General features: G+C 58.4%; 3 protein-coding genes across 4 annotated transcripts in view; 1 reads left to right on the top strand and 2 right to left on the bottom strand.

The window, feature by feature from the left end:
- The first annotated feature begins 520 nt into the window (after positions 1 to 520).
- Positions 521 to 3,454, top strand: SNAPC2 (small nuclear RNA activating complex polypeptide 2). Of its 2 annotated transcripts, none has more exons than XM_050770651.1 (5): positions 521 to 755; positions 1,641 to 1,760; positions 1,924 to 1,992; positions 2,257 to 2,566; positions 2,663 to 3,454. In XM_050770651.1, exons 1-5 carry the CDS (start codon positions 573 to 575, stop codon positions 2,980 to 2,982), a joined length of 1,002 nt encoding a protein of 333 aa, XP_050626608.1. In that variant the 5' UTR covers positions 521 to 572; the 3' UTR covers positions 2,983 to 3,454. The 2 variants fall into 2 exon arrangements, with proteins under 2 accessions (XP_050626608.1, XP_050626609.1); XM_050770652.1 differs by lacking the exon at positions 521 to 755 and adding an exon at positions 1,147 to 1,329.
- A 1,253-nt stretch (positions 3,455 to 4,707) lies between these two features.
- On the bottom strand, positions 4,708 to 6,375 carry CTXN1 (cortexin 1). Its single transcript, XM_050771005.1, has 2 exons — positions 6,179 to 6,375; positions 4,708 to 5,773 (listed from the first exon to the last, which is right to left on the bottom strand). Exon 2 carries the CDS (start codon positions 5,751 to 5,753, stop codon positions 5,505 to 5,507), a length of 249 nt encoding a protein of 82 aa, XP_050626962.1. The 5' UTR covers positions 5,754 to 5,773; positions 6,179 to 6,375; the 3' UTR covers positions 4,708 to 5,504.
- Positions 6,376 to 6,911: 536 nt separating this feature from the next.
- The window catches only part of TIMM44 (translocase of inner mitochondrial membrane 44), a 108,293-nt gene continuing 90,494 nt past the window's right edge, over positions 6,912 to 24,710 (bottom strand). Inside the window, exons 3-14 of the mRNA XM_050770517.1 lie at positions 22,223 to 22,318; positions 18,425 to 18,595; positions 15,102 to 15,182; positions 14,234 to 14,383; positions 14,008 to 14,147; positions 13,630 to 13,715; positions 12,989 to 13,081; positions 12,778 to 12,902; positions 11,307 to 11,357; positions 8,218 to 8,307; positions 7,850 to 7,960; positions 6,912 to 7,488 (exon numbers count right to left, since the gene is read on the bottom strand). Coding sequence (XP_050626474.1) covers positions 7,369 to 7,488; positions 7,850 to 7,960; positions 8,218 to 8,307; positions 11,307 to 11,357; positions 12,778 to 12,902; positions 12,989 to 13,081; positions 13,630 to 13,715; positions 14,008 to 14,147; positions 14,234 to 14,383; positions 15,102 to 15,182; positions 18,425 to 18,595; positions 22,223 to 22,318 — 1,314 coding nt within the window. The 3' untranslated portion in view covers positions 6,912 to 7,368. The remainder of the gene's footprint in view (positions 7,489 to 7,849; positions 7,961 to 8,217; positions 8,308 to 11,306; positions 11,358 to 12,777; positions 12,903 to 12,988; positions 13,082 to 13,629; positions 13,716 to 14,007; positions 14,148 to 14,233; positions 14,384 to 15,101; positions 15,183 to 18,424; positions 18,596 to 22,222; positions 22,319 to 24,710) is intronic.

Genomic DNA, 24,710 nt, shown 5'->3' with positions numbered 1-24,710 from the left:
CTCGATCTTCTGCCTCTGCTCCGGTCTACTCCTGCTCCAGTCTCCTCTTAGATTTTCAGTCTAGTCTAGAGCTCCTTAAATCTCTCTTGCCTTATACAGGCAAGAGTGGGACTATCAGCCCCAGGCTACAGAGGAGGAAACTGAGGCTAGGCAAGGCTAAATCACTTGCCCAAAGTCCCCAGGCCTGTCTGACCCCAGAGCCCAGCTTCTTGACCACGACTGGATCTTCGGACTTGACCTTTCAGCCAGAACCCACCCCTCTGCGAGAAGCAAAGTACACAGTAGTAGCTTCATGAGTTAGTCCAGCAATAGAAGGAGGGCACGAGATCCAAGGTGTCGTCCCCACTTCATAAATGAGATAAAGTGCAGGCTGAGGGTCTCCTTGGCCCCGCCCCAGTTCCAGTGCTGATCCCCCCCCCTTCACTTCCATTGGGGCGGGTCCCCAGGCCTGCAAAGGCGGAGCCACATCCCCACGTGCGTCCGCCTCCGCGTGGTGCTTTCTGGCCTCGGCGGCCCCCGTAGCTCCGCCCGCCGGAGACCTGCCTTACAGCGCCTGCGTCTTTCTGACCGGCATGAAGCCACCTCCCAGGCGGCGAGCGGCCCCGGCGCGCTATCTGGGCGAGGTGACCGGTCCCACGACCTGGAGCGCTCGCGAGAAGCGGCAGCTAGTGAGACTCCTGCAGGCGCGGCAGGGCCAGCCGGAGCCGGACGCCGCCGAGCTGGCCCGGGAGCTGCAGGGCCGGAGCGAGGCTGAGGTGAGATGCGGTTCTCCGGACCAAAACCAGGCTGGAGACGGGGCTAGGGTAGGGCGTAGAGTGGGCGGGGCTGCGGCAGGAGCCGGCGGGGCGGGGCCAGGAATGTAAGCGAGCGGAGCTGTGGCGTAGGGCTGAGGGGCGGGGCGTTAGTGGGTGAGCCTGGGCTGGGTGAGGGGCGGGGCGTGGGCGGGAAGAGAACAAGGCCTAGGGGCGGGGCGAGCTTGGGAGCAAGACGTGGGCGGGGCATAAGTGAAGCGGAGGGGCGGGGCGATTCTGGGGGCGGGGCGTGCGTGCCGCTGAGGGTTGGAGAGTGGGTGAGTGGTTTGAGGGGCAGGGCGAGTCTGGGGGCGGGGCTTGGGCGGGATAAGAGCAAGACTTAAGGGCGGGGCCATTTTGGGAGTAAGGCGTGGGCGGGGCGTGGGTGGGATGAGTGCAAGCTTTAAAGGCGGGGCGAGCTTCGGAGTAATGCGTGGGTGGGGCGAGGGCGAAACGGGCGGAATGAACTGGGAGTAAGATGCAGCCGAGGGCAGTCTTGAAAAGCAACGCATGCTGTTGGACAGGATACGAGCTTGAAGTGAGAGTCAGGGAATGGGGAAGAGGGGACGAAGAAGGGAGTTGAACGGGGTAGTAGCCAGCATAGGGTTGGGCCCTGGGCTGCGTGAAGGAGCCGGAACTGGTCTGGGCCTTACACCTTCCTTAGGTAGCTGGTCAGACTCTGGATGGGGTAGGGGCCTTGGCGGTCACTGGGACTCCTAACACCGGGCTAGCAGGAGACTAAGGCGCAGTAGCGGGGCCCAGAGCAGGCAAGGGAGCGGGCTTTGGCTTCTCTGCTGCAACCCTGAGCTCATAGAAGCCTCATTCGGCCTCCTCCTCTTTCCTTTCTAGATCCGGGTCTTCCTCCAGCAGCTCAAGGGCCGCGTAGCCCGGGAGGCCATTCAAAAGGTGCATCCGGGTGGCCTTCAGGGACCAAGGCGCCGGGAGGCACAGCCCCCAGCCCCCATAGAGGTGAGGCAGATGAACAGGGCGAGGCTGTCCAGGGCAGGTCCCTGGTGCGTAGGTGGGAGTTGTGGAGGATAACCTGATTAGGGGATCCCCAGGAGGGGCAGGGCTTGGGGGGGCCCTTGCAGGCTGATCCCTGGGCTGACCTTGTACCTCTGGCTTCACTCAGGTCTGGACGGATCTGGCTGAGAAGATAACAGGGCCACTGGAGGAAGCCCTGGCAGTGGCTTTCTCGCAGGTACGGCCATCCCCCAAGGCAGGTCGGGGCGTCCCAGAGGACAGGGTCACTGGGCCAAATCATGTGAACCTGGGCCCTGGGCCCTTCCTGTTGCCAGCTCTGTGGCCTCCAGCAGTCACTGGACACCTCGAGCCTCAGTGTCCCTGGCTCTGAGGCCATCTCCTGTCTGAGCAGCATCTTAGGGTGGCCGAGAGGATGGGGGAATGTGTAGACGGTGAGAGGACTTTCTAGCTTCCCTTACTCCCTGATCGTTCTGCCTGCCAGGTGCTCACCATCGCGGCCACGGAACCGGTCACCCTCCTGCACTCCAAGCCCCCCAAGCCCACGCAGGCCCGTGGAAAGCCGCTGCTCCTGAGCGCCCCTGGAGGGCAGGACGACTCTGCCCCTGAGATACCTAGCTCCGCCCCCAAGGCACCTAGCTCCACCCCCGAGACTTCTGACCCTGCCCCTGAGAAACCTGCGTCCTCGGCTGGTCCCTCCACTGAAGACGACTTCGCTGTGGACTTTGAGAAGATCTACAAGTACTTGTCCTCTCTCTCCCGAAGTGGCCGCAGCCCTGAGCTCTCAGCAGCTGGTGAGAAGGATGAGGGGGGGCGCAGAGGCAGAGGGATCGGGGTCCCTGGCGGCAGGTAAGGGTGTCTCCTTACCCCTCCCCTCCATCCGTCACTAGAGTCGGCTGTGGTCCTCGACCTGCTCATGTCACTTCCAGAGGAGCTGCCCCTCCTGCCCTGCACAGCCTTGGTTGAGCATATGACGGAGACGTACTTACGTCTGACAGCCCCCCAGCCCAGCCCCGCTGGAGGGAGCCTGGGGCCTGCTGCCGAGGGGGACGGGGCTGGCTCCAAGGCACCAGAGGAGACCCCCCCAGCCACCAAGAAGGCCGAGCCCAGCGAATTGAAATCGTCCTGGCAAGCAGCTGGGATCTGTCCCCTGAACCCATTCCTGGTGCCCCTGGAGCTTCTGGGTCGGGCAGCCACCCCTGCCAGGTGAGGGGCATGGCGGGCAGGAGGCACACCAGGCCCCCTGCCCTGGCCCTCGCTTCTGCTCGGCTGGCACTGGCTCTTTCTGAGGATCCCGTCGTGTGGGAATGTCCCTGAGATGACGCTCAGCTGTGGGGCCTCTGAGACGCCCCACACTTTGGGGGTTTCAGAAATGGAACCCCCGTTGTACGGGGGTTCGGTGGGGGTTACGGGACTCCACTCACAAGCCTCCCGACCTCCAGGACAGGCGGACAGGGCTGGCCTCCCCCAGTCCCCAAGCCCCACTGTGCCTTGTTGTCTGCTGGGGGCCACAGCTGGCACTGCACACCGTAAACGCTCTCACACGTTTCCCCTTCCTGTACCTCATCTTCACTTTCTTCAACTGACCAGTGGTGGATACTACTACCTGCTGCCAGCTCCTTCCCCTTCCCCGGGGTATTCTGTGACCATGAATAAAGTCCTCATTATTCTCTTTCTCTTTCGCCTGTGACTTAAAGATAGAAGTGGGGCCCCTGAAGTGTCAGAGCTTGGGGTCACAGGGCTGGGGTGTGTGCCAGGGAGGAGAGCTGCCAGCTGTCTGGTCTGATGAGGCCTGGGGTGAGGAGCCCCTGGGTTACTGTAGAGCTGACAAGTGTGGATGGGAAGGGGAGAGCCGGCAGGGTACCTTGGGGACAGGTGTCAGGGATGGGTTTCAGAGTAGGGCAAAGTCACATGGCACTGGTGGAGGGGAGAAGGCAGCAGAGTGGGGGTGGCCCGGCGGAAGGAGTCAAGCCCCAGGCTAGGGGGCTAGAGGAGAGAGGAAGAAAGGGGTGGGCTGTCCCAAGTGGCAGGAGGCTGGTGGGAGTGGAATGTGTCCCCTGGGGTATCCTTGGGACCTCAAGGATTCCTAGAAGGCGGGGAGGGAGGGGCGCTGGAGTCAGGGCTGACCTCAAATCCCTGGGGGTGCTGGGTCCCCGCTTGGGGCTCCCTCCATCAGCCTCACCTGCCCTGTGGGTGTGGACTGGGGGTCGGGTCCGAGGGAGGGAAGCAGATGTCCTCCCACGGCACCGCGCCCTACGCCCAGCTAGTAATCCAAGTGGGTAAAATTCTGTTCGGGGAGTCTGCGTTCACCCAGCCTTCCTTTTATAGAAACGCTCATTCCTCCCCACACATACTGCACACGGCTCCCCGGGGGTTGCACATCTCCTGGGAGGGCCTTGGAGCGCAGCCAGCCCACCCCGTCCGTGGTCACCGTTCCACCACGCCAGACTCACAAACGCTGCCAACGGTGGTGGGCAGGGGGAGGAGGCTTAGGCCGCAGGTACAGTCGTCGGAGCCTCCCTACAGGGCTGGTGGAGGGTGTTCCTCCCAGCTCCCCGCAGGGCTGACTCTCTCACCACCCCCAGCGCCTCCCCAGGTCAACAGAATTGTGTGTGGAGGGGAGGGAGGGAGCTGGGGATATCGAGATGGTTACACATCAGCCCCGCAAAGCCGGTGAAAGGGCCTGTGATCTTGGTGTCTTTGCAGTCCTGGGAAGCTTTAAAAACATGCAGAAGCCAGACCTAGGTTCCACTTCCAGCCCTACCAGACTCTAGCCATGTGACTATGGGGCAAGGAAGTCACTGGAGCTGCCGGCCCTCGGTCTCCTGGCCTGTAGAATTGGGATGCTAACGGGGCCTGGCTGATTCTCACCATCCCGAAGAGGAGATAGGCTATAAACAGGAGGTGCCAGCTCAGCACGCTGCTTGGCATGCAGTAAGCGCTCAATAATAGCTTTTATTATCATGTTCGGCTCAGAGGCAGGGAGTAGAACGGCATGGGAGGGCTGCGGGAGGCACGGCAGGGGAGTCGGCGGGAAGTGGCAGGAGGGCGGATGGGGGGCAGCGGTGGGCACCGGGGCAGGGCGCGCTGACCTGTCCAGGGGCCCGGGTTGGGGGCAGTAATGATCCTGCCCACACTCTCCCGCCACGGCAGGAGCCACGCATCCTCGACACAGCCGCCATGGCAGGCCTTCGGGCTCCGTCTCCGGGACAGGCGATGCAGGGCAAATTGGTATGCAGCGTCTGCCCCGTGGGCCCGAGAGAGCCTGCCCCGCAGGGCCAGAGCCCAAGGACGGGCTCAACACTCAGTCAAGGTGGGGTTGACGACGGCCAGACAACAGGGGAGGGAGGAGGGACAAGGGGGTCCCCACTTCCAGGAAAGCACAATAGCAGAGCCACTTACACGCTAGGGAGGGGGCGGTGCGGGGGTCCTCCTCCCTCCTGGGATTCAGAGGCGGGGGGCGGGGGGCGGGGGCCAGCCGGGCGGGTGAGATGCGCAGAGAGGAAGGGACAGGGCGGATAAAGGCACGAGGTGGGGTTCCGGCCAGGCCAGGAGGGGACATGGGAGGGGTCTCGAGGGGGAACGGCTGGGCTTCTCCCAACTCCCTCCCCCTCTACCCGGGGCAGGGAGCTCCGAGGCGGGATCCTGAACGCAGTCCTGGCCCCGCGGCGCCCCCCGCAGGGCCGACCCTCGGAGACCCAGTGCAGGGCCGGCTGGGGGGCGCCGCGCCCCTCACACCAACGCGTAGTCGAACTGCCCGCGCTCGAGCGCCTCCTTGTGGTCGGTCCAGGACGAGGCGGGCATGCGGCTGTAGGGGTCGAGCAGGATGCGCACGCAGCGCACCATCAACAGCACCAGCACCACGAGCAGGCAGAGCACGAAGGCGAACACTGTGCGCTGCTCCGCATCCAGGCCCGCGCCCACCGGGGGGCCCGTCGACGGCGGCAGGGGCTCCGGCGACAGCGTCCACGTCGCGCTCATGGCTCACATCGCCGCGCGCCCTGCGGAGGAGGGGACCCGCCCGGGGCGCCTGGGATGAGGCTGCGCCCTCCCTCCCGCGCCTCCTCCGCTTCGCCCCCTCCCGCCGCCGCCGCCGCCCCCTTTACCGTGCCCGACCCCATCCCCCACCCGCGCCTCGGTCCCCGGGCTACGCCCATGCCTGGCCCGCCGGATCGCCGCCACCAGCACGCGGGGACCCAACTCTGGCCGTGCGCGCAGGTGGGGGCGCGGAGAGCCGGGAAAGGGAGCCGGCCCGGCCCGGGCCGCACACAACAGGTGCGAACGACCGGTCGCGGCCCGGGTGCGCGGCGTGGGGACGGTCCCCGCGGCCCCTGCCCCCCGCTCCCTTTGTTCTCGGCGTCCCGGGACCCCCTCCCCCACCGCCCCCGCCCCGGCGCGCCCCTCACCCTGGCTTCGACCCGGACGGGGACCGACCGCCCGGCGGCCGCGCTCTCTCCGGGACCCCGGCGCCGGCTCCGCGTTCGGCCTCTCCTCGGCAGCGGCGGCGGCGGCCCGGGCTCCGACTCAGCCCACCCCACCCGCCCCTGGAGCGGCGGAGACCGAGGCAGGCGAGCAGCGCGCGAGCCGGGCCGCCGCGGCTGTTCCCATGGCGACGGGGGCGGGGCTGCGGGGGGCGGAGGCTGCGCAGGGAGCGGCGCGCGAGCCCGCGACCCCGCCCGGGCCTGCGGGAGGACGGAGCTCCAGCCCCGGGGACCCGCGAGCACTCAAGACCTCGCCAGGGCGTGGGCAGCTGCCACTCCCACCTCCACTGGCACCTCGGCCCCCTCAGCCTGCCCTGTGCCTGCATTCTCCTCTGTGATAGACCCCACTCCAGACTCCGTTTGTGGGGGGACCTCAGTGTCCCTAAAACACTCATATGGGCACTCAAGCTCCCCTGGCCCTGGGGACCTCAATCCTCAGAGAGCCCAGGCAGGTCACTGGGATGAGTAAGTCCCCCTAGTTTTGTCTGTCACGGGCCTTGTCTTCCAACCCAGGGTCCAGCCCTGGGCAAGGCGTCCACCCACTGCGGCTGCAGTTCCTCGCTCGACCTTGACCGCCTCCCAGAGCAGCCGCCCGCTCCCACCCCCACCCTCGCCCCGGCCACTCCCGCGCCAGAGAAGACACTTCAGACTCCGGAGCTGCTCTTCTGCAATTCGGTTTTATTCTTTCCAAATCTCGGGCTTACGCACAGAATGGAAGAGCACTGTTAAAATAAAAAATGGACCTAAAGTGGCTTAGCTGACGTGGCCAGCGGGCCACTGAGCAGTAGGTCCCGGGTCCCATCCTGCTGTGGAGGGAGTCCCTGGGCCCTGGGGCCTCTTGGCACTGGGTGGCCTGTGTGCACCCCAGGTGACCAGGCACCGGGACCCCTGCAGGGCAGAGCAACAGGGCAGGGGCCGGCCCTGGGGGGAGTGTCTCCAGCTGCCAGGCACCTGCAGCAGCCCGTTGTCCCCTCCCTGGCCAGCTGGTCTTGCAGCTCTTCTGGCAGAGCTGGGGGCAGAGCCCGCAGTCTTGTTCCCAGAGGTCTGGAGTTGCTGCAGGGGGTGTCGTGGTGCCTGACGACCCAGCCCGGGGGTCCCTGGCTGTGGCACCGCACTCAGAGGATCTGCTCGGTGCTGGAGGCTGAGATGTCCAGGAGCCGCCAGGCGGCGTAGGGGTTGAGCTCGTCCTGGTCTCGGCAGAGCGCCCACACGTACAGCATCCGCAGCACCTTGTCCTGCAGGGTGGGGTGGGAAGGGTGCCGTTGAGAGGGGTGAGACAACCCAGGCGGCTCTGGGAGGGGCCAGGCTCTGTGGGGCAGGAGCCACCGGCAACCTCCCCGGGGGGCTGGGAGCAGAGGCCAGCACAATTGCCTAGATTCAGGAACCACTCAGGCCTCAGTAAAAAAAAAAAAAAAAAAGACAGGTCTGCTGGTCTCCAACCTCCCTCAACCCCAAACTCTGGCCCAGGAGTTTCTCCGCATCCCCACCCAGTCCCAGGGCTTCGGGGCTCTGAGCTGGGGTCCCTGCCGGATGGCCACACACAGATCTTGGGGACAGGCGGTGCCGTCTGCCCGCCCCGTCCCGCTCTGCACTCACCGGGTCGCCCTCCACCACCTCGCCTTTAGGGTTCCGGACCACCATCACCAGCTGCGCCTGGAAAGTGATGATGAGCACCGGCCCTGGCTCCATCATCTTGCCCATGGCCAGCTGCAGAGGGGCCGAGAGGGGTGGGCCTCAGAGGACGGCCCTGCTGGGAGAAGGCTCCAGCACCAGGCCCTCCCCGTGGGCCCTGCCTCTCAGACCAGGCCCAGGCCTCCCTTGAGACCCTCCCCTGGGACAAGCCCAAGACCTCTCGGATCAGCACATGGCCCCCAGCCCCTGGCAAGGCCACCTCCTGGGCCCTGTCTGGGCCATAGTTCCCACCCCCGATGGTGGCCCGGGCCCCTACTGAGAGAGGTGCTTACGTCAATGTTGTCAATGTCTAGGATGCGAGAATGGAACTGGAGACCCAGCGCCTTGGCCTGCTGGATGGGGTAGGCCAGCTGGCTGTAAGTCTGCAATGAGAGGCCGACACGTCTGCGTGATGCCGCCAGGACAGGCGCCACGCCACACAGAGCCGCTGCCCACATGCCCTGGCGCCCTGCCGCCAGCCAGCAATGGCAGAGGCCAAGAACCCAAGTCCAAGTGGGAAGGCAGGTGCCACCCACTTACTGGCCCAGATCACACATTTCCCTCTCCTGGGAACCACACTCTATCCAGATGACCCAATGAAAACAGGATTAATCAGCAAAGTGGGTGATTCTCTTGGAACAAAATCCCAAATCCACTCCCAGAGCTAAGCTGGCGGCCCCTTGGCTGATCTTTAATACTTCCATATTCACCACACTCTGAATCTTGGCCTGAGATCAAACGCCTCTTCTAGGATCTGTCCTCAGCCCGAGGCTGCCTCTGTCACTGACCAGCCCCCAGTGTCACCCTCAACCCCCTTGCGCCTGTGCCAGGCACAGGAAGCAGCCCCCAAGACACGTTTTCACTGGAGGTTTCTCTGGGCTTGGCATGAAACCATGAGATGTTCCGATAGCATCTACTTTTTATGGAAATGACTGATCCGCGGAGGGGAGGAAAAAAAAAACCCAGAGCCAATCCTACTTGTTCGGTTTCTTAAAGGTGACACTTTAAAAACACTTCTGTGGATGTGGCTGGAGCTTCAGCTGTTTCCAGGGCACCAGCAGCTCCCCGGCAAAGCGAGCCAGCTGTGGCGCAATGGTCCCAAGGTAAAAACAAAACAAAAAACCAAAAAAAAAACAAAAAACACCAAAACAAAAAAAAACACCAAAAAAAAAAAAAAAATCTACATCGCAACTCATAAATGCCTGCTGGATTAGTCACCATGCAGGGGAGTATTGAAAAAGAAAACCTGACATCTTCTCCTCTGCCTTTCCCAAGTTGTTTATGAGCTGGGTGCAGAATAGAATCAGCCAAGAAAGATTCTGGATCGCTGAATACGAAGCAGCCGGGGAAAGAAACACATAGGTCGGGGAGCGAATAGGGTGAGATGAGGTGGCCTGAGGAGACGGAAGCTGGGAGCCCCACGGGGATGGACTGGGGCAGGGATAGGGAGGCTGCCAGGGATGGGGCAGACAGCTGGACCGGACCCCAGGTACGCGGTGCTGCTGGTGGCCCCCGAACCCCAAGCTTTGACTCCGAGAAGCAATTGGGGCCTCATCAGGACACACAGCTCCTTCCTGTGTGGGAAGACCATCGATGTTTTGTTTGGATCTATGTTTCAGGATCGTGTCGTGAGGGCAGCTAATGGGTCCGGGAAACTTGGCATGCCCTGGAGGCTCCCCAGGGCCTGGGGCGGGGCACCCAGTGCCATAACCTCACCTGCGCCCCCATAGGTGGCGGCCCCGGGTCACCGATGAAAGCTCCCCCCACCCTTCCAGGGGCTGTTTGGTTACCAGGGTTACCTCTGCGGGTTCCCTCTGGCCCGAGGCCAGCACTGCCCTGGTTTCTGTGATCACACTTCATTCTCACGACTCCTGGGAGGTGAGCACAGTACTCTGCTCTGGCCTGGGAAGTGGGGTGGGTGACGCCTTCAAACCCCACTTGGCTCCCAGCCCCCACAGTCATGTGGGAGACCCACACTCTCCCTGACCCCCTGCCCCAGCATGCACCCCAGGCCACTGCAGCCATCAGAAACAGGGCAGTCAGGCCCCTGAAGACCTCATTTTGCTTCACGGCTGCAATCGCCTCTCCTGGGACTCTCTTTCACTAAAATTATTATTTCCTTTGTATTTTTTTTCCAGACAGTCTCGCTCTGTCACCCAGGCTGGAGTGCAGTGGCGCAATCTCGGCTCACTGCAACCTCTGCCTCCTGGGTTCAAGCAGTTCTCTTGCCTCAGCCTCCTGAGTAGCTGGGACTACAGGTGTCCAACACCAGGCCTGGCTAATTTTTGTATTTTTAGTAGAGATGGGGTTTCACCATGTGGGCCAGACTGGTCTGGAACTCCTGACCTCAGGCGATATGCCCACCTCAGCCTCCCAAAGTGCTGGGACTACAGGCGTGAGCCAACACGCCCGGCCTATCATTTCCTTAGTGACAGTATCTTGCTCTGTCGCCCAGGCTGGAGTGCTGTGGTGCGATGACTCACTGCAGCCTTGACCTCCTGGGCTCAAGTGATCCTCCCACCTCAGCCTCTCTAATAGATGGGACAACAGGTGCCTGCCACCACGCTTGGCTCATTTTTTTCTTTTTTGGAGACAGAATCTTGCTCTGTTGGCCAGGCTAAAGTACAGTGGCACGACCTTGGCTCACTGCAACCTCCACCTCCTGGATTTAAGCAATTCTACTGCCTCAGCCTCCCCAGTAGCTGGGATTACAGATGTGCACCAGCATGCCTGGCTAATTTTTTATTTTAGTAGAGATGGGGTTTCACCATGTTGCCCAGGCTGGTCTCGAACTCCTGACCTCAAGTGATCCGCCTGCCTCAGCCTCCCAAAGTGCTGGGATTACAGGCGTGAGTTGCTGTGCCTGGCCACTTGGCTCATTTAAAATTTTTTTTGTAGAGACGACATCTTGCTGTTTCCCAGGCTAGTCTTGAATGCCTGGGCTCAAACGCCTTGGGCTGCTGGGATTGAAGGCATGGGGTGGCCCAGACCTAACCAAAATTATTTTAAGATTGGAGGAAAAAAAAAAGGCCCAGTAAAATTGGCGGCTTTGTGATCTTTCACAGGCCCAGGGGACACCCCCAGCCAGCCATCTCTTAGACACCAGCCCAGAGAAGGATTCTCCCTAACCGAGTTTACAGTCTGGGAGCAAAGGACTGGCGGGTGACCCGGTGTCCAGCCTGAGAGCCCAGATGTGTAACACGCTGAGGAATGGAAGGTCGGGGCGGGCGGTGTCAGGCTCTCGGAGGGTGAGACGTGAGGATCCCCCCACCAGGAGCCCAGGTCCTGCCTGTCGGGAGCTACCCTAACGGAGCCACCGAAATGGAACTTCTCCATGGTGATTTTTTAGGCCTTAAAAAAAAAAAAAAAAGGAAGTACTCACAGCTTCATAGCACCAGTCTTTGAGAATGTCAAGCTCTCCAGAAATCATGGCCTAAAAAGGAAGGGGAAAATAAGCACCAGAACAAGAGTGGGCTTTTCAGGCGGCAGGCGAGGTCCTAGGAACATTCTCCAGTGGTGCGGGGGGTTTCCTTGGACACCCCCAGCTGCCACCTGTGGGGCACAGGTGAAGCTATGGCACTGGGTGTCCCTCCCCAGGCCCGTCCCTGCTGGTGTGAGTGCCTGGCTCTGGCCTGGGCACAGGCGGAGGGCAGCCTGCGGATGACCACCCAGGAGGCACCCGGGGGGGACCCCGTGGAACCGGGGGTCTGGCTGGGGACCCAGCTTTCAGCCTGGTCAGGAATCCGAGCCAGGGAGATGAGGACCCACACTCCGGTTCCCGCAGTGAGCCCATGTCCTCTGTCCCCCGCGGGACCACGTTTCGGACTGCAAGGCCCACCATGGGACCGGCTGCCTCCTAACGGCTGGGGGCAGCGAGAGGAAGGGTGGGCTGCAGGGGGCGGGACTGGGCTGGGAGCGGCTTCCACAGCATCCCAGAGCCTGGGCCGGATCCGATGCGGGGGAGGGAGGCGCCTGAAGCGGGGAGAAGAGCGGGAAGGCGCCGGATGCTGGTGGTGAAAACTGTGAGCGGCAGGGGGCGGGTGGCCAGAACACTCGGCTCCCACCACCCAGCCCGGAAGGCGCCGCGGTGCTCAGGCTGCTGTTCTGGGGCATGGCGCCCATCTGCACCGCCTCCCAGCCCTGCCTGAAGTGGCGGGAAGGATACGGGAAACTGGAGGAGGAAGGGGACGTTGGGCGGCGGCCAGCGGGGCCGAGGATGGAGAGTCCCATGAACGGCCTTCCAGAGGCCTGGCCCGACTGGGCCGAAGGTGTCCAGGCTCCTCCCGCATCCTGGGGGCTGCAGAGAGGCAGAAGCAGCAGGGAAGACAAGAGGCCGCCGACCTCAGGGAGAGGCTTGTAGGGGGCGGGCTGCAGCATGACCCTGAGCAAGATACCCTCATCTATAAGCCCAACGAGGGTCTGGTTGCCAGGGACGGCACCGTGAGGGAACCCCCTTGGCTGCAGGTCTGGGTCAGAGGTGGCCTGGGGCCAGCTCTGATGTCTGAGGACGGACGCCCACTTCTCCCAAGGGGCGAGGGGCTCCAGGCACCTGAAATAAACCCTAGACTCCAGCAGCTGCTCCCAGCAACCTCAAGGGAACAAAAGCCTCAGGCAGGAGGAGTGAGGGAAACGGCACCTGGAGGCACTGGAGGTGCCAGGAAGGCCCAGGAAGGGCTTCGGGCATAGCTCTGGGGCAGCTGCAGCCAGGCAGGAGCCCGTGTGCAACCAGCCTCCTCAGAAAACAGCCTCGGCAGCGGAGTTCCCTGGCAGCACCCAGGGTGCCGGCTGGGGCAGGGGAGGTGGTGGAGCCAGGACCTGCCACCTGGGAGGGTTCCTGGGGGCGCGGCACCCACCTCCAGGACATTGGGGATGATGTCGTTCTCGCACTGCTTCAGAAACCGGTCCTTGTCAAAGGCTGGGTCCACCCGGAGGATCTCTGTGAGCACCTCCGACATCTCTGTCTTGGAGAACAGGCCCCCTGCAGGGAGCGGAGCCGGGAGTTTAGGGAGGGCCAGGGACCCCACCCCACCACCAGCCTTCGGGGTCCGGGGATGACTCACTCACCCAGCAAGTCGGTGACCTTGTCCGTAAGGGCCCGGGATGCCCGGATGAACGCGTTGTCACTTTCATCATACTTCATCTTCATCTCGAAGAACCCTGTGGATGACAGGGCAGGTGCTGGAGAAGGGGCCCCTTCCAGAAACACGGCCCTCCCTCACAGCTTCCAGGGGCTCTCTGTGGCCCCTGCGGGATCCACCCTGACGGGTGGGGTCAGGGAGGGGACGGCTGTGGGCCTGCATCCTCATCTGTGCTTGGGGACCGCTGCCTGCCCACCTACCTGGCCAGGCGCAGAGGCACCTCAGCTGCGGCCCTAGCGGGGCTGTGTAAGTTATGGGCCGCCACCCTGCTGGCTGTTGCTTTCACTACAAAGGAAACACAGGCCTCTAGCAGTCCGCACAGGACAAGGGACAGGGACCTGCGGCTCATTTCGGGGCCCTGACTGTGCTTATGAGGGAGCGCCTGGCTTCTGGCGGCAGAATGTACACCGCACCATCAGGTGACCGCAAAGAAGTGACCGGCCCACTCTGACCCTGGCCTCCTCCTCTGCAAAACGGGGCTCTGTCTTGTGCCCAATGCAGGATCACCCTGCGGTCCGCCGACTGCCCGGGACACGGTCACCTGCCCTCCGAGACACCCGCACTCACGGTTAAACACCACGTTGTTCTCCTTGAAGTCCTTCCACTGCTGGTACCACTTGGAGTCCTTGTGCAGCACGACCCCCAGGGCCTCCCTGGGGAAGAGAGTGGGCGCTGGGGTGAGCGGCGGCGCCGGGGCCACCCTGTGCCCTCCTGTGGCTGCAGGGAGGGGCAGCAGAGGACAGCAGGCAGCTGAGACCTCAAACCTAGGGGCTCTGAGGACCCCGCCCTTACCTCTCACCCTCAAATTCGAGGGAACCGGGAACCTTGGGCAAAAGGCAAACTCAAGAAACGGACCCAGGAGGGAACCATTGGTGGGCGCCCGAAATAGACAGCAGTGAAAGCTGCCCAAAATGGGGGCAGCGAGGGCCACAGGCTGGCACCTACTCATTTGGCTCAAACACTTTCTCCTCCTTGAACTTCTCTCCCGCAAACTCCGTTCTCTTCCGGAGTCGCTGGGGCCTCCGGTAGGGCCCGGTCTGCCCCAGGACGCTGTCGTCAATTTCCTTCTTCACCGACTCCACCCCCTGCGAGGGAGGCACAGCGGGGCTGGGGTGGGTGTCTGGGGTTCAGCCGCCCCAGGCTGCACGCCCTGGCCCAGGCCTGGGCTCACCTGGGAGAGGGCTCTGAAGGCCGCCGTCCTGCCCAGCTTCTCCCCACCTTTGGATACCGACTCGGCTGACTGCTTGGCTGTCTTGGCTGCTTCTTCCACACCCTCCTTGATTTTCCGGCCCAGATCACTTTTACTGACTTCATGAAGGCTCTACTGAGACAGACACAGAGAGGGGGCATTGGCACCGGCCCCGGGGGCAGGGGGTGGGCAGAAGGAATTAATTCCTGCCAGAGAGAAGGGCAGATCTGGCTCCCTGAGGCCGGCAGAGGCCTTCTGTGCTCCTGTGGTGCGCGGAACCCCCAGAGCCGTGAGAACACCACCATGGCTTCCGGGGTGCTGGCCCCTGGGCTCTGACTGAGACGCTGGGTCAACTGACCCCTCTCCAAAATGGGGAGGAGTCCTCTGGAGACCCGGGAACTGCGTGGCAGCAAGGATTCCCAAGGAGGGGATCCCAGGGAAAGAAGGGCAGGGCGCCCCATGCTGGACAAAGTTGGACAGAACAGGCAACAGAGGAGAGCCCGCAGCACCCCAGGAATCCTCGCTCCTGCCTCTACCCTCGGGAGGCGGTGGAAGCGGCCCCTCCCCTCCTATTTTTAGGCAGGAAAAACATTTTCATGTTCTCCTCGAGTCCTGGCTAGTAGCACTTACTACTGCCGACTTACTGGGTCAACTGTCATGCAAGGTTCCCAGTCTGACCTCACCCTGCGTGTGCCCAGAACTCCTGAAACCTTCATGAGGGTGGCAGCACGCCCCATGCCACCCACTGCTGCCAAGCCGCCCCCACCCAGGATCCCACTCTTCCTCCAGCCTCCAGCGGCTGGGGGACTTTGATGGCCCCAGCAGCTCCAGGCAGGCATGGCACTGTTACCTCCTTCACGGTGCCCGTCAGCTCCCCAAGCTTCTTCCGTAGCACCTCGCTCGTCCGCATGGTTTCTGACTCGATGGTTTTCTAGGTAAAGAGCATTGTGTCCTTTTTTTTTTTTTTTTTTTTTTTTTGAGACGACGTATCACTCTGTTGCCCAGACTGGAGTGCAGTGGCATGACCTCAGCTCACTGCAACCTCCTCCACCCAGGTTCAAGTGATTTTCCTGCCCTACCTTCCCAAGTAGCTGGGATTACAGGGCCCGCCACCATGCCTGGCTAATTTTTGTATTTTCAGTAGACAGGGTTTTACTACATTGGCCAGGCTGGTCTCAAATTTCTAACCTCAAGTGATCCACCTGCCTCGGCCTCCCAAAGTGCTGGGATTACAGCCGTGAGCCACTGTGCCTGGCCAAGCATTGTGTCTTTAAGTCTGTGTGTTCTGACACGGCAGTGACATTTCTCTTTTTTTTTTTTTTTTTTTGAGACGGAGTCTCGCTTTGTCGCCCAGGCTGGAGTGCAGTGGCCGGATCTCAGCTCACTGCAAGCTCCGCCTCCCGGGTTTACGCCATTCTCCTGCCTCAGCCTCCCGAGTAGCTGGGACTACAGGCACCCACCACCTCGCCGGGCTAGTTTTTTGTATTTTTAGTAGAGACTGGGTTTCACCGTGTTAGCCAGGATGGTCTCGATCTCCTGACCTCGTGATCCGCCCGTCTCGGCCTCCCAAAGTGCTGGGATTACAGGCTTGAGCCACCGCGCCCGGCCCGTGACATTTCTCTTATAGCCAAAGGTCCAAGAGGCATTTTCTCAGCAGCCCCTCCGTCCCCGCACCTGCCAGCACGCGCTGCCTCCAGGGCCCCTGGCTGCCCATATGGCTTGGATTGAGGGTCTCTGCAATGGTAAGCTCCGTGCCCAGAGGCCGGCAGACTCGGGCCCCTGCTTGGCAGCTACCACCTGAGAACAGGAGGCCCAGCCTTCGCCTTTCACTCAGTGGTAGGAGGTGGCCTTGCTTGTCATCACCGTGCCCCTCATCCAGCCTCCAGCCACCACAGCTTGGTCTTACGTCTCCCGCCCCATCCATCCCACTCCAAACTCAGCCTGCTCTGTCTTCAGATGACCCCTGCATTCATGATAAAGAAGGGCTGGGCATGTGAGCTGTAGTCCCAGCTCTTTGGGAAGCTGAGATGGGAGGATCACTTGAGCCCAGGAGTTCGAGACCAGCACAGGCAACATGGAGAGACCCTGTCTCTAGAAACATAAAAAAATTAGCCAGATGTGGTATCCCATGCCTTTAGTCACAGCTACTCAGGAGGCTGAGGTGGGAGAATCACCTGAACATGGGAAGGTCAGGACTGCAGTAAGCTGTGATCACACCACTGCACTCCAGCCAGGGTGACAGAGCAAGACCCTGTCTCAAAAAACCAAACTAGGCTGGGCACGGTGGCTCATGCCTGTAATCCCAGCACTCTGGGAGGCCAAGGTGGATGAATCACCTGAGGTCAGGAGTTCAACACCAGCCTGGCCAACGTGATGAAACCCCATGTCCACTAAAAACACAAAAATTAGCCGGGCGCGGTGGCGCACGCCTCTAATCCCAGCTACTCGAGAGGCTGAGGCAGGAGAATCGCTTGAACCCAGGGAAGCAGAGGTTGCAGTGAACTGAGACCGAACCACTGCACTCCAGCCTGGGTGACAGAGCGGAACTCCATCTCAAAAGAGAAAAACAAAAAACAAACAAAAAAAACCACAAACTAAACCAAACCAAACCAAATTCCACGGGTCCCGTGGCAGGTGCATCTCCGAGGCTCAGTGCTCACTGCTAAGATGGGACACGGTACCCGCCTCGCAGGGCCCTTACAAATAAAGGAACGCAGAGCCATTCCCAGAAGCCAGGGCTTGGCAGCTGCTCAAGAAGAGAAGTCACAATTAATAATCACAGGCTGGGAGCAGTGGCTCACACCCGTAATCCCAGCACTTTGGGAACCTGAGACGGGCAGATCACTTGAGGCCAGGAGTTTGAGACCAGCCTGGCCAACATGGTGGAGAAATCCCATTTCTACAAAAAGAAATACAGGGCTGGGCGCGGTGGCTCACGCCTGTAATCTCAACACTCTGGGAGGCCAAGGCAGGTGGATCATTTGAGGTCAGGAGTTCAAGGCCAGCCTGGCCAACATGGTGAAACCCTATCTTTACTAAAAATACAAAAATTAGCTGGGTGGTAGTGGTACGTGCCTGTAATCCTAGCTACGCAGGAGGCTGAGGCAGGAGAATTGCTTGAGCCTAGGAGGCAGAGGTTGTGGTGAGCCAAATCGTACCACTGCACTCCAGCCTGGGCAACAGAGTAAGACTGTCTCAAAAAACAACAACAACAAAAAATCAGCTCGGTGTGGTGGCGGGCTCCTGTAATCCCAGCTACCTGGGAGGCTGAGGCAGGAGAATCATCTGAACCCAGGAGCCAGAGGTTGAAGTGAGCCAAGATGGCGCCACTGCACTCCAGCCTGGGTGACACAGCAAGACTCCATCTCATAAAACAAAACAAAACAAAATAAAATAAAATAAAATAAAATAAAACAAAATAAAATAAAATAAAATAAAATACCAACGCCATCACCCAGTTTCCACCCGGCTCCACTCAGAGGGCTACAGCTGGGAGCTCTCAGGAGTGCTGCAGCCCAAAGCTGGTGTGCATGAAGTGCCTGGGGGCCTGTGAAGATGCAGGTGCTGGCCTGGCAGTTTAGGAGGGTGTAAGCCTCTGCACTGCTCATCCCCTCCCAGGAGCAGCCACTGCTGCTGGTCTGGGGACCATGCTTCAAGCTGTACAGAACGCTGCATGGTCGCATGGCAGAACCCAGAGGCCTGGAGACCCGCTCCTGTCCCCTGGCTCCCTCTTACTAGTGCATCAGAGCAGTGACCTCACTTCCTCACAAGCCACCCTGTCCCCAGCCGTCCAGCTCTGAGCTCCTCTGGCTGTCCCTGGCCTGGAGAAACCCTGGCCCTGGAAACAAACATGTCAACCAAGAAAGGTAAGAAGCAAAGGGGCCTAATGCGGTGGCTCACACCTGTCATCCTAGCACTTTGGAAGGCTTAGGAGGGCGGATCACTTGAGGTCAGGAGTTCGAGACCAGCCTGGCCAACATGGTGAAACCCCGTCTCTACTAAAAATACAAAAATTAGCCGGGCGTGGTGGTGCATGCCTGTAAGCCCAGCTATTTAGGAAGCTGAAGCAGGGAAATCACTTGAACCTGGGAGGCGTAGGTTGCAGTGAGCCAAGATCGCCCCACTACACTCCAGCCTAGGTTGGGGGAAAAAAAAAGCAGCAAAGAAACTCACGTATTTCCTTCTGGCCTCCTGGAGCACGTCTGATTCTTCTAGCCTTCTGGCCTCGTCACGGAATTTTTTTATACTTTCTTTCATTTCTTTGTTTTTGGCTAATTCTTGTTTGACATTATCTAGCAAGCCGGACAGAAAGCCTTTTCTGTTTCCAGAAGAATATGATTTGGACTAGAAAGAATGTACAAGAAAAAAAATTTAAAGAACACACTAGAAGAACATACAATGAACTGCCCCACAGAGGGACTCTGAGGGATTTTTCTAGATGTTCTCTTTTCTGTTGATATACATTTAATGATGATTAGCTATCTCTTTTATAATAATAATAAAAGACAAAGAAACAGCAGGTGATAAAAGGGTGGTGTATCCAGACAATAGAATATTATTCAGTGCTGAAAAAAAAATGAGCTCTCAGCCAGGTGCAGTGACTCACACCTGTGATACCAGCACTTTAGGAGGCTGAAGAGGGAGGATTGCTTGAGGCCATGAGTTTGAGACTAACCTAGGCAACAGAACACCCTATTTAAAAAACAGGCCGGGCGCGATGGTTCACGCCTGTAATCCCAGTACTTTAGGAGGCTGAGGTGGGCAGATTACCTGAGGTAAGGAGTTTGAGACCAGCCTGGCCAAAATGGTAAAACCTCATCTCTACTAAAAATGCAAAAGTTGGCCGGGCGCGGTGGCTCAAGCCTGTAATCCCAGCACTTTGGGAGGCCGAGACGGGCAGATCACGAGGTCAGGAGATCGAGACCATCCTGGGTAACACAGTGAAACCCCGTCTCTACTAAAAATACAAAAACTTAGCCGGGCGAGGTGGCAGGCGCCTGTAGTCCCAGCTACTCGGGAGGCTGGGGCAGGAGAATGGCGTGAACCCGGGAGGCGGAGCTTGCAGTGAGCTGAGATCCGGCCACTGCACTCCAGCCTGGGTGACAGAGCGAGACTCCGTCTCAAAAAAAAAAAAAATGCAAAAGTTAGCCGGGCATGGTGGTGTGTGCCTTTAGTCCCAGCTACTCAGAAGGCTGAGGCACGAGAATTGCTTGAACCCGGGAGGAAGAGGCTGTAGTGAGCCAAGATTATGCCACTACACTCCAGTCTGGGTGACAGAGCGAGACTCCATCTCAAATAAAATAAAATAAAATAAAATAATTTTTAAAAAAGACTGGGCCCGGTGGCTCATGCCTGTAATCCCAGCACTTTGGGAGGCCGAGGTGGGGGGATCACGAGATCAGAAGATTGAGACCATCCTGGCTAAGATGGTGAAACCCCATCTCTACTAAAAATACAAAAAATTAGCCGGGTGTGGTGGCGGGCACCTGTAGTCCCAGCTACTTGGGAGGCTGAGGCAGGAGAATGGCGTGAACCCAGGAGGTGGAGCCTGCAGTGAGCCAAGATGGTGCCACTGCACTCCAGCCTGGGGGACAGAGCGAGACTCCATCTCAAAAATAAATAATAATAATAATAATAATAATAATAAAAACAAGAAATATGCTCTCAAGCTGTGAAAAGACATAGAAGAACCTTAAATGCATATCACAGTAAGTGAAAGAAGCTAATCTGAAAAGGCTACATACTGTCTGATTCCAACTATAGAACATTCTGGAAAAGGCAAAACTCTGGAGACAGTAAAAGATCAGTGGTTGCCAGGGGTTGGCAGGGAGAGGCTGAGATGAGTGGGGGGAACACAGAAAAATTTTAGGGCAGTGAAACGACTATTATGATACTGTAATCATGGCCACACAGAGAACCTACACCATCAAGAGGGAACCAGAAGGTAAACTATGCGTTTGTTAATAATAATGTATCAACATCCAGTCAATTGTAACAGATGCGCCACACTAATGCAGGAGGTGAAGAATAGAAAACTGTGTGCTGGATGGGAGAGGAGGGGCATGGCAACTCTTTGGACATTCTGTTCGATTTTTCTGTAAACCTAAAACTGCTCAAAAAGATAAAGCCTTGTAAAAGCAAATCAAGGCTGGGTGCGGTGACTCACGCCTGTTATCTCAGCACTTTGGGAGGCCAAGGTGGGCGAATCACTTAAGGTCAGGAGTTCCAGACCAGCCTAACCAACACAGGGAAACCCCGTCTCTACTAAAAATACAAAAATTAGCTTGGTGTGGTAGTGGGTGCCTGTAATCCCAGCTACTCGGGAGGCTGAGGCAGGAGAACTGCTTGAACATGGGAGGCGGAGGCTGCAGTGAGCCGAGATCACGCCACTGTACTCCAGCCTGGGCGATGGAATGAGACTCCATCTCAAAAAAAAAAAAAAAAAAAAAAAAAAAAAAAAGGCAGGCTGGGCACAGTGTTTCACGCCTGTAATCCCAGCACTTTGGGAGGCCCAGGTGGGCAGATCACTTGAGGCCAAGAGTCCAAGACAAGCCTGGCCAACATGGTGAAACCTTGTCTCTACTAAAAATACAAAAATTAGCCAGGTGTGGTGGTGAGTGCCTGTAGTCCCAGCTACTGAGGAGGCGGAGGCAGGAGAATTGCTTGAACCTGGGGGTGGAGGTTGCAGTGAGCCGAGATCTTGCCACTGTACTCCAGCCTGGACGACAGAGTGAGGCTCTGTTTCAAAAAACAAAACAAAACAAAACAAAACAGAGAAACAGTTTAATGAATGATCATACGATAATCAAATCGGGGAAGTGGCCACCTGTGGTCAACGTTTCCACAGCTGTGTTGGGTATACCAGCTCCAAGTGGGATCCCCTCCCTGGCTCCTGTCAAGCTACAAGAGAAAGCCGCATCCAGCCTGGTGCTCAGGTGTGGAGTCACACAGCTGTGGTTCCAGCTACTCAGGAGGCTGAGGTGGGAGGATCACTTAGGCCCAGGAGTTCAAGGCTGCAGTGAGCCGTGATAGTGCCACTGCACTCCAGCCTGGGCCACAGAGTGAGACCCTGTCTTTAAAAAAAAAAAAAAAAAAAGCCCAGTGCTGCTCCCCAGGACAGGTGGCCAGGCCTCCTGTCAGCAGGCTGCAGTCCCATTCAGATGCCACCCTGGCTAGCCTTTTTCCAGGGGAAGCCCAAGTTCTAAGTAAGACCATCCAGGATCACACAACCTTATGGCAGCCCTACCAGAGACTCTTGGGCTACAAACCATGGGAGTGTGTGTGTGTGGCGGGGGACTGGACAAGTAAGGGAAGAGTCACAGGTCCTGTCCCACACCCACGATGGCCCCAGGACGGGACTGGAGAGGTAGGTAGCTGCCTGCGAAGAGGCAGCTGAGCTGAGGCTCTGGGCGCGCAGAGAGAGACAGAGAGAGAGAGAGAGAGAGAGAGAGAATGTGTGCGCTGCCCAAATGTACCGATCTGGGGAAGGGAGTCAGGTTCTGGGCTTCTGTCCTCATGATGCTGAGACACCAACAGAAGCACAGTTGAAGAGGAGTGACCAGGATAAACTGAGTTCTGGGTGTGACGAGGTGACTGTACCAATGATCAAAGGGCTATCTTCCAGGAAAGGAAATAGCCATGCTTGGTGAGGCACCCACTGGCAGAGGTCACAGGGAAGCAGAATTCAGTTCAATACAAGGGTCTCCTCCAAGCATTACAGCCAACACAACGGGCTATTCTGACAGCACCTTATCCCCTCATGACATCAAGCAAGAGGCAGGTCAAGTGTTTCTGCGACCGAGAAGGCCAGGCACGCTGGGATCTGTCATTCAGAAGGCCCCAGACACACAAGGCCCACCACTGAGATGGTGTGAGCCACCTCCACCGCCCCACAACCTCCCTCCTGCCAATGGGATCGGAATTTTCAGGCCTCCCCTGTGTCTGCTGGCCTGAGCATCCTGAGTCACTTACCAGTGGCAGCTCTCCGCCCGGCCGGCGCATCTGATAGGTCGACCCGTGGAGTAGGTTGTGGCTGGAAAGGAATTGGATTCCACTGCCGAGGCATCTCTAATGGGGGGAAGAGACGAGAAAGATCCATTCTAACAAGAGGCTGACCAAGAAGTAAGCAGACCACACACAAAACAGCAGGGGTCGCCTGCGACTCACTGGCCAATTTTTTTTTTTTTTTTTTTTTTTTTTTTGAGACAGTGTCTCAGTCTGTTGCCCAAGCTGGAGTGCAGTGATACGATCTCGGCTCACTGCAACCTCCATCTCCCGGGTTTAAGCGATTCTCCTGCCTCAGTCTCCTGAGTAGCTGGAATTACAGGTATGCACCATCACACGTGGCTAATATTTGTATTTTTAGGAGAGAAGGGTTTTTGCCATGTTGGCCAGGCTGGTCTCGAACTCCTGACCTCAAGTGATCCACCCCTCCCCCAGTCTTCCAAAGTGCTGGGATTACAGGCATGAGCCACCGCACCTGGCCTCATTGGCCAATTTTTATCTTATGCCTGATGCGTGCCAGGCACTCTGTAATCTTCCCAAAGTCTGAGAAGCAAGTAGAAGCTGGTGGAAAGAGAAAATGCTGTGTGTGTACCTCCAGGGCCTATATCTATCCTCGTGCCCCTGAAACTGGGGGAAAATAGACAGGTCCCAGGAAATGCCAACCCATGGGGGGGAAGAAGGCTAAATGTACCAGTACAATTTAATTTCTTAGTCTGAAAGTAGGCACTCTAAGCTTCTATGCTAGTGGCAAGCAGTCTTCTCTTGTGAGCCCACCCCATCTCTGCCAGCCTCCAAAGATGAGAGAACTGGATTTTCAGACACAAACATCGATAATGTCCCCAGGGACAACTCTGGAATAAACCTACAATGTCCCCCTCAAGGGTTGGGCTATAAACAGAGTAATTTAGGGGAGTCACTCTGGGCAAAGACTTGGCTGACCTCATGTAAAAGGCACTTGCTGGCCGAGTGTGGTGGCTCACGCCTGTGACCCCAACACGTTGGGAGGCTGAGGCGGGTGGATCACCCAGCCAGGAGTTCGAGATCAGCCTGGCCAACATGGTGAAATCCCGTCTCTACCAAAAATACAAAAATTTGCCAGGCGTGGTGGCACACACCTGTAGTCTCAGCTACTTGGGAGGCTGAGGCAGGAGTATTGCTTAAACCCGGGAGGCAGAGGGTGCAGTGAGCCGAGATCATGCCACTGCACTCCAGCCTGGGCGACAGATCTAGACTCTGTCTCAGAAAAAAAAATCAAATAAAAGTAAAAGGCACTTTATTCTCCTACCAAATGATGAACTTTAAGTTCTGTGCAGGCACTGAGCTGGTGGCTCATGCCTCTAATCCCGATACTTTGGGAGGCTGAGGCGGGAGGATCATTTGAGCTCAGGAGTTTGAGACCAGCCTGGGCAACATAGCAAGACCCTGCCTCCACAAAAAACTGGGGGTTAAAAAAAAGCTCTGTGAAGGTCCTGTTCAACTTGGCACCTGAACCTGGCGTGTTGATGTCAAAAGACCACATACAACTTCTCCACCATTTCCACATTTCCTGGGCCGTTTTTCTCTCTGTTCTCTGCCTCCTACCTCTGAGAACCCCATGGAACATCCCAAACTTACACAGGTGCCTACCATCTCCTGCATTTACTTGAGGATAACTTTTTTTTTTTTTTTTGAGACGGAGTCTCCCTCTGTCACCCAGGCTGGAGTAAAGTGGGATGATCTTGGCTCACTGAAACCTCCGCCTCCCGGGTTCAGGCGATTCTCCTGCCTCAGCCTCCCGAGTAGCTGGGATTACAGGCATGCACCACCACGCCCGGCTAATTTTGTATTTTCAGTAGAGATGGGGTTTTAGTAGAGACGGGATTTCACCATGCTGGCCAGTTGATCTCGAACTCCTGACCTCAGGTCATCCACCTGAGGCTGAGGCAGGAGAATCGCTTGAATCCGGGAGGCAGAAGTTGCAGTGAGCCGAGATCGCGCCATTGCACTCCAGACTGGGCGACAAGAGCGAAACTCCGTCTCAAAAAAATAAACAAATAAAAAGAAGAAGAAAAAACGAAGAGCACGAGCAATTTGAAGTACTACTTTCTGAGTGCGCCTTACATGTCTTGACTCCCACTGCCCTGTGGACCTAAGAGCCTGCCAGGGCGTGAACCACCTCTCGCACGTCCACAATGAACGTTAGAAGAAACGAGACAAGAAATGCTCTCGGTAGCGGACCTGGCATTTAACCGAGAGCTGTGAAGTTCACGTTTTTTTGCCTTCCCCTCTACTTTTTTCCACGGGACGCCGCCGCCCTGGCGACCATTCACTCTCCTGTACACGTGGAGTCTGATCAGAGGGCGAAGGGTGATCAGCTCCCTCCCAGGCTCCGCGCATCGCCGCCCCCTGCCCGGTAAGCTCTGTCCCCGCCCTCAGGCCACGCTCTGTGCCCCCTGTCCTGGCCTCTGCTGACCCA

This window comes from Macaca thibetana, chromosome 19 (genome assembly GCF_024542745.1).
Source record: "Macaca thibetana thibetana isolate TM-01 chromosome 19, ASM2454274v1, whole genome shotgun sequence".
NCBI classification, from domain to species: domain Eukaryota; kingdom Metazoa; phylum Chordata; class Mammalia; order Primates; family Cercopithecidae; genus Macaca; species Macaca thibetana.
Note: the sequence above shows the minus strand (reverse complement) of the source record. Positions and strands in the feature narration are given on the sequence as shown.

What these genes read in the sequence shown, in the direction of transcription:
- SNAPC2 (XM_050770651.1), top strand. Translation starts at nt 573, where the DNA reads ATGAAGCCACCTCCCAGGCGGCGAGCGGCCCCGGCGCGCTATCTGGGC. An exon ending in TGGCAGTGGCTTTCTCGCAG is followed by an intron (nt 1,993 to 2,256) that starts GTACGGCCATCC and finishes TCTGCCTGCCAG; the next exon opens with GTGCTCACCATCGCGGCCAC. An exon ending in CCCTGAGCTCTCAGCAGCTG is followed by an intron (nt 2,567 to 2,662) that starts GTGAGAAGGATG and finishes ATCCGTCACTAG; the next exon opens with AGTCGGCTGTGGTCCTCGAC.
- CTXN1 (XM_050771005.1), bottom strand. Translation starts at nt 5,753, where the DNA reads ATGAGCGCGACGTGGACGCTGTCGCCGGAGCCCCTGCCGCCGTCGACG.